This window comes from Clupea harengus, chromosome 13, assembly GCF_900700415.2.
Source record: "Clupea harengus chromosome 13, Ch_v2.0.2, whole genome shotgun sequence".
NCBI lineage: Eukaryota > Metazoa > Chordata > Actinopteri > Clupeiformes > Clupeidae > Clupea > Clupea harengus.
The window spans coordinates 19,252,876-19,260,375 of NC_045164.1; the positions used below are offsets into that span (position 1 = coordinate 19,252,876).

Below are 7,500 nucleotides of genomic sequence, written 5' to 3' on the forward strand. Positions count from 1 at the left end.
CATACACACACACTCCAGCAGCCTGGACTGAAGCTGACATTATGTTATGTTATCGTGGGAGGTGCTGTTTGGTTGGGAGGTAATTATGAGTGTGTGTGTGTGTGTGTGTGTGTGTGTGTGTGTGTGTGTGTGTTATGTTATCGCGGGAGGTGCTGTTTGGTTGGGAGGTAATTAAAATGTAAATCAGTAGGATGTTAATTGCCGGGGGGAAGCTGGCTGTGCCCCATTAGCTTTGCCTGGTCCACACACACACACACACACACACACACACACACACACACACACACACACACACACACACACACACACACCCACACACCCATTAGCTTTGTAGCGCTTAAGAAGCAGAGGAATCTGCGGTTGGGTAAATGGGCGTAATTAATGCTATATATTACTAGTGATTGACTAAGAGCAGGGATGAGATTAGAGCTGATTCACTATTCAACCCTGTGAATGCGTGTGTGTGTGTGTGTGTGTGTGGGTGTGTGTGTGTGTGTGTGTGTGTGTGTGAATGTGGCTTAATTGCTCCGGTGCTTCTCCCGCTCTCTGTGGCTAATCTTCTGTGCGTTCTGCGTGCCATTCATTGTGTGGCTGGTGTGTGTGTGTGTGTGCGTGTGCGTGTGGGGTGTGGGAGAAGTTTGAGAAGTTTGTCGCCACATGTCCTGCGGAAGGACTGAAGATGGATGAAGGGGGTTTCTCAAGCAATGTGTGCTGACATATGCCACCTGTGTGTGTGTGTGTGTGTGTTTGTCATTGACTTGTCTGTATGTCTGTCTTCAGTCAAGCATTTTGTGTGTGTGTGTGTGTGTGTGTGTGTCAATCATTCTGTTTATGTACGTTTGTACTGTGTATTTATGGCTGTGCATGTGTGTATATCTGTCTATCTGTCTGTGTGTGTCTGTATGTGTGTTTCTATGCGTGTGTGTCTGACTGTCTCTCTCAGTGTGTGTGTGTGTGTGTGTGGGTGGGTGTGTTGGTCTCCGCTGGTCTCTGCCGGTGCGAAGGATTATCAGAGATTATTGTCTGGAATGATTTGAGTGTGTCATAAACGCGTAGTAGCTCGTTAGTGTGTCGTGAATGTGAGCATACATCCTGAACACAGCAGGACGGTTGGCACGGCAACTCTCCACGCTGCAGTAAGAGAGCACTTCCTGGGTCAACTAACACAGTGGGATACCTGTATGCTGATTGGCTGGTGCAGAGGAGCCTGCTGTGCTGATTGGCTTAATGGTCCTGTTAAGCAGAGTGGAGTTTAAACACACAGACTTCCTGCTGCTAAAACAGCCATCAACTCAATCAGTCAGCAGGATACCAGAACCCACCCACACACACACACACCTGTTCACACACACACACACACACACACACACACACACACACACACACTTGTTCACACTCACTGACACACACACACACACACACACACACACACACACGTGCTTGGTCTCATTCTCACACCACTCACTGCGATCAGCACATACTGACTTAATTACTGTCTATTCTCTGCTCTCCCTCTACATACACACACACACACACACACACAACACACACACACACACACCACACACACACACACACAGCCATGATGGTGATGATGTTGAAGAACGTGATAATAATGATGATCATGATGGCCATGATGATGATGATGGTGATGACGACGACGATGATGAAGAATGTGATGATGATGATGATGATGGTGGTGATGACGATGATGAAGAACGTGATAACGATGATAATGATGATGATGGTGGTGATGGTGGTGTAAGCGAAAGTGAATTGATGCTTTGTGTGTTTCAGGGCTTTTTGCATGGGATGGAGGCCTTCATTAAGACAGCTCAGGAAATGTTTAACAGCCTACTCAGCAACCATACACAGGTAGGTGAAACACACACACACACACACACACACAAAACTTGTATTTACCTATGTGTGTGTTTCTCTCTTACTGATGTGTGTCTTTCTAATATATCTTTGCTGCGGGCATGTGTGCGTGTGTGTATTTACGTGTGTGTTTGTGTGCGTGTGTGTGCTTGTGTATATGTGTGTGTGTGTGTGTGTGTGTGTGTGTGTGTGTGTGCAGGCTCAGCAGTGCCAGTTTGAGCGGGTGGGGGCGCTGTGGGAGCAGCAGGAGGTGGAGCTCCTGCGTGAGCGGGGTGTGTTTGGGCCCGGCCCGGGGGTGTTACTGCAGCAGGACTGGGTCCAGGACGCCACGGAGGGGCCCGGTCGAACCCGCGCCCGCGTCCGCCGCCGAGCCCTGCGCCGCTCCAGGAAGGTAGGCGCACACACTCGCACACTCACACACTCACATCCACCATCCACACACTCACCCACCATCCACACACACACACACACACACACACACACCATCCACACACACACACACACACACACACACACACACTCACACACCATCAACACACACACACACCATCACTCACACACTCACACACCATCCACACACACACAGACACACCCACCATCCACACACTCACCCACCATCCTCACACACACATACCATCCTCACACACACACACACACACCATCCTCACATGCACACCCCCAAGATCCACACATTCACACACCATCCACACACACACACCATCCACACACTCACCCACCATCCACACACACACCATCCACACGCCATCCACACACACACACACACACTATGGCCTGTGTTTAATGTGGAGTGTGTGAGGAACGGGTGAACGTTACGCCCAGCATAGCAGGGAAGACTAAGACTGGACCAATCACAGCGCTCCTCAGTCTGTGTGTGTGTGTGTGTGTGTGTGTGTGTGTGTGTGTGTGTGTGTGTGTGTGTGTGTGTGTATCCTAGTAACATCTCAGACATTCAGACAAATCACACCTATTAGTCCAATCGCAGCGCTGCTATCATTTCTTCCCCACTACATAGAGCTTCGTCTGAGCTACGCCATTATTATGCTCTGGATGAGGCATTATGGTTGCCACGGCCACCTTGTTAGTGCCAGCGTGATGGGCATGAAAGTTATGAATCATCAGAGGAGTTTATGGCTCTGTTGGATTATTAAGATTCCACTGTGTGTGTGTGTGTGTGTGTGTGTGTGTGTGTGTGTGTATCTGTGAGTTAAGCTCCCCTATCTCAGTGACACAAGGGTTTATGTGTAATGAGAAAAGTTTTATATTTCTCTCTGATTAGAAAATATCTGTATTTCTGTGGAAAGTGACTTAATTGCAAGATAATGTGTTACTAATATCTACCGCTGTGGTTTTTGTGTGTGTGTGTGTTTATGTGTTTGCGTGTGTCGTGTGTGTGTGTGGGAGTGTTTGTGTCTGTGTGTGTGTTTGTTTGCTTGGGTGTGTGTGTGTGAGTGTGTGTGTGTGTATGCATGTATGTATGTATGTATGTATATATGTGTTTGTGCATATGTCTGTGTGTGTGTGTGTGTATGTATATGTTTGTGCGTGTGTGTGTGTGTGTGTGTGTGTGTGTGTGTGTAGATGCAGGTGTTGACCTCAGGTCTGTGCGTGAAGAGTAACCCTGTAGAGGAGACCAGAGGCATGACTGAGAACTGGGACACTGATCCAGGTGCAGTAATATATACGTATATATCTCTAATATATTTATATTTATACACTTGTTAAAACAATATAACCAATCAAACTTTCTTCTTCCCCTCTTGTGTGTGTTAATGTGTGTGTGTTTGTTTGGGTGTGCATGCATATGCGTGTGTGTGTTTGCTTGTGTGTGTGTGTGTGTATTTGTGTGATTGTGTGTGTGGGTGTGTGTCTGTGTGTGTGTGTGTGTGTGCATGCGCGTATTTGTGTATGCGCGTATGTCTCTGTGTGTTTGTGTGTGTGTGCGCATATGTCTGCATGTGCGCGTATGTCTGTGTGTGTGTGCACGTGTGTGTGTGTGTGTGTGTGTGTGTGTGTGTGTGTGTGTGTGTGTGTGTGTCTTTAGAGCTACGTATCCTGTGTGAGGCAGGTCATGAGGCTGAGGAGACAGGGCTTGACTGTGATCAGCTGACTTTTTTCCCCGAGTTGAGCGAACCGCTGACCTCACCCACCGACACACACACATGCGCCGAAACACACATTATCCTGCAGGAGCTCAGAGACCAAGAGAAGGTACACACACACACATGCATACATACAGTACATACACACACACACACACACATACATACATGCATACATACATACCTACACGTGCACAGAAACACACATCAAGGGAAAAGAGAGAGTCTGTGTGTGTGTGTGTGTGTGTGTGTGTGTGTGTGTGTGTGTGTGTGTGTGTGTGTGACGGAGAGAGACACACCCTCTCCCTCTCCTTCACACACAGAGACAGAGATGGTAGGGTAGTAGATGGTAGTAGGGGAAGGCCGTCTCTAACCCCAGTAAGAAATGGAACTGACCACTGGAGCGCTAATGAAAACATCAGGAGAGAAAACCTCCCCCAACCTTCCACACTATTCCCATTCCCAAATGATATTGAGGGGGAGAGAGAGACTGGAGCAGAGGGAGTGGAGAGAAGAGGAGAGGGGGAGAGAAGAGGAGAGGAGAGGAAGAGAGGGGGAGAGGAGAGAGAGACTGGAGGAGAGGGGAAGTGGAGAGAAGAGTAGAGGGGGAGAGGAGAGGAGAGGAGAGGAGGAGAGAGAGACAGGAGGAGAGGGGGTTTGTGTGAGAGTAGGGCAGAACAACAGGGGCAGGTGCAGTTGGTCTAGGGAAATAAAGAAAATGAAATTAGCTACGCACATGTGCACACACACACACACACATTCACTCACTCTCTCACACACACACACACACACACACACACACACACACACACACACACACTCACTTTCTCTCACACACGTCTGCCCCTGCCTTTGTCTTTGGTGTCATGTGTGTGTTTCCCTGAAACTCATCCATCTTCCCCTCTGCTTGCGAATGTGTGAGTGTGTGAATGTGGTCAGGCATGTGTGTCGTATTATGCATTTGTGTGTGTGTGTGTGTGAGAGAGAGAGAGAGTGTGTGTGTGTGTGTGTGTGTGTGAGAGTGCGTGTGTGTGTGCGTTAGCTGGGAATTACTGGGGTTTTTTGCCTGGTAAAATCTATAAAAAAACGCTAAATGAAAAACTTGTTGGTCAAAATGTACGCCTATAATTTCATGCCAAACACTTATAATACTCATGTCAAACGCTTATCATGCTCATGCCAAACGCTTATAATGTCATGCCTACGCTTATAATGCTCATGATAAAATGCGTATAATGCTCATGATAAAATGCTTATAATGCTCATGTCAAACGCTTATAATGCTCATGCCCACGCTTATAATGCTCATGCCAAACGTAGCCATAATCAGGCTTACCCTAAACAGGATGTTTGTGTTTTGAGCGTGGAAGAGCCTATTAACATTAACATCCCCAAAAATGGTGCGACTTCCTCTGAAGCAGCCACCTCTCACTGATTCCGAGTGGGCACTGTTGTGGCACAGCTCCTCTGGCTAAATGACCTGTGCTCCGCCCTGTGCCAAGCATGCCCGCGGAGAGGCTTCTGTCTGCAGAGTCGGATTAAGATGGCGCTGCAGAGTCGTCTGGGGGAGAGAGTGGCGCGGCTTATGCGCATCGCAAGCTGCAAAGACACATTGGATGCGTTTGAGTGGTGTGGCTTATGCACATGGGACGCGTTTGAGTGGTCTGGTTTATGCGCATGGGATGCGTTTCAGTGGTGTGGTTTATGCGCATGGGACGCTTCTGCGTTCAGGTCAGCAGCAGAGGACTTTACAGCAATGACAATAAGAAGGCTCTAGGCTACAACAGCCTGCAGATGTTACAAGTTACAGATGCTCCCTAATAGAATATATTTTAGCAGCTCATGTTGAGGTTTTGCTGAATCATTTTGCTTAAGTAGTTCAGTAAATAGTCAAACTGCTATTTTGATAATCATTTTTGTCATGTTTTTAAAATTTAAATCCTACACAGGCCTTATATATATATATATGGCCTGTGTAGGATTTAAATTTTAAAAACATGAAAAAAATGATTTTTATATATACCGTAATTTCCGGACTATTGAGCGCACCTGAATATAAGCCTCACGCACTAAATTTTTTAAAAATAATTATTTTTAACATAAATAAGCCGCACATGTCTATAAGCCGCAGGTGCCTACCGCAACATTGAAACAAATTAACTTTACACAGGCTAAAATGAATATCAAAACTAATACAATAGTTAGTTTTGCCAGTTAGATAAGTGCACTGTTGCTTTAAGAGCGCACAGTCGCAAGAGTCAATCAGAAGCTAGAACGTTAGATTGAAGACAGACGCTAGTTTGAAACCAGTGAGCTAAAGAACTTGAAGACTGGATTTGTATTGTTGTAAACTTTTATTTTAAAGTGTTTTGAGTTGTGTTCTGTCTACGCTGGTAGACTGTGGTTATTTTGACATTAGTTAAGTTATTGAGAGATACTGAGAAATCGCGTGGAGCTAAGCATCCATGCGGCTGCATCCATGCTAGCATCCTAGCTCCACAAAGCCACCGTAAACACAAAGCCACCGTATACAGTCACAGGTATCATAATCCATAAATTAGCCGCATCGTTGTTTAAGCCGCGAGGTTCAAAGCGTGGGAAAAAAGTAGCGGCTTATAGTCCGGAAAATACGGTATGTATATATTTCAAGATTCAAGGTTTGTGTGCCATGCTTTTTTAATTATATATATATATATATATATATATATTCGTATGTCTCAGAATACATTTCATACTGTTAGATGACTAAGCTTGTGTCCGCGAGCCATGCTAGTGCTTCACTGTTCAGGGTAGACAGTGCCTGAAGGCCAGGGCACTGGTACTTGGTGCAGTCGTTGATAATGTGATCAGCAGTTTGCTCTGGGGCCCCACATAGGTTCATCCTGTGCATATTGGCTCGGAAGCGTCCATGTCCTGTTCGGCATCTGTTGAGTCGTACCCAGGAGTTTCTGTTGAGGGTGTGTCCTGCAGGCCTTGTGGACGGTGTTTTGATGTAGCCATGTAGTTTAGTGTTGGCTGAGCCCCACTGTTTGGTCCATTGTGTGATGGTCCAGGACCCAGGTGGCTGACCATTTGCCTCATGCAGCAGACCCCAAAGTCTTGCAGAGATTGGTGCCCTCAACGGTAGGCGTGGTGGTGGGTCGTTTGAGTTGATGTCATGATGGAGTAGGTGGCTGGCTCTGAGTTGAGCTCTCTGTGCAAGGCTTAGGCAGGCTGCTTCACGGCGGATTGCTGGTGGTGGGATTCCACTGAGGATTGGTAGGTATGAGGTTGGTGTAGATCTTATACATCCTGAAACCATCCGCATGCTGTTGTTGAGAGCTATGTCAAGCTTGGTGGTATGAGTGTATTTGCACCAAATAGGTGCACAGTACTCTGCTGTTGAGTAGGCCAGTACAAGAGTAGCAGTTCGGAGTACAGGGAAACTTGCTCCCCACGAGGTTCCGCAGAGACGGTGAAGGAGGCAGTTTCTTGCCTCCACCTTGGCTGTGACTTGCTG

The 7,500-nt window shown here is 46.9% G+C and overlaps 1 protein-coding gene across 2 annotated transcripts in view; it reads left to right on the forward strand.

Moving 5' to 3' along the window:
* The window catches only part of wdfy4 (WDFY family member 4), a 77,953-nt gene that overhangs the window by 45,992 nt on the left and 24,461 nt on the right, over positions 1-7,500 (forward strand). For both annotated transcript variants that reach the window (XM_031578867.2, XM_042709598.1), the window contains exons 40-43: positions 1,798-1,875; positions 2,081-2,272; positions 3,481-3,568; positions 3,944-4,110. In XM_031578867.2, coding sequence (XP_031434727.1) covers positions 1,798-1,875; positions 2,081-2,272; positions 3,481-3,568; positions 3,944-4,110 — 525 coding nt within the window. The remainder of the gene's footprint in view (positions 1-1,797; positions 1,876-2,080; positions 2,273-3,480; positions 3,569-3,943; positions 4,111-7,500) is intronic.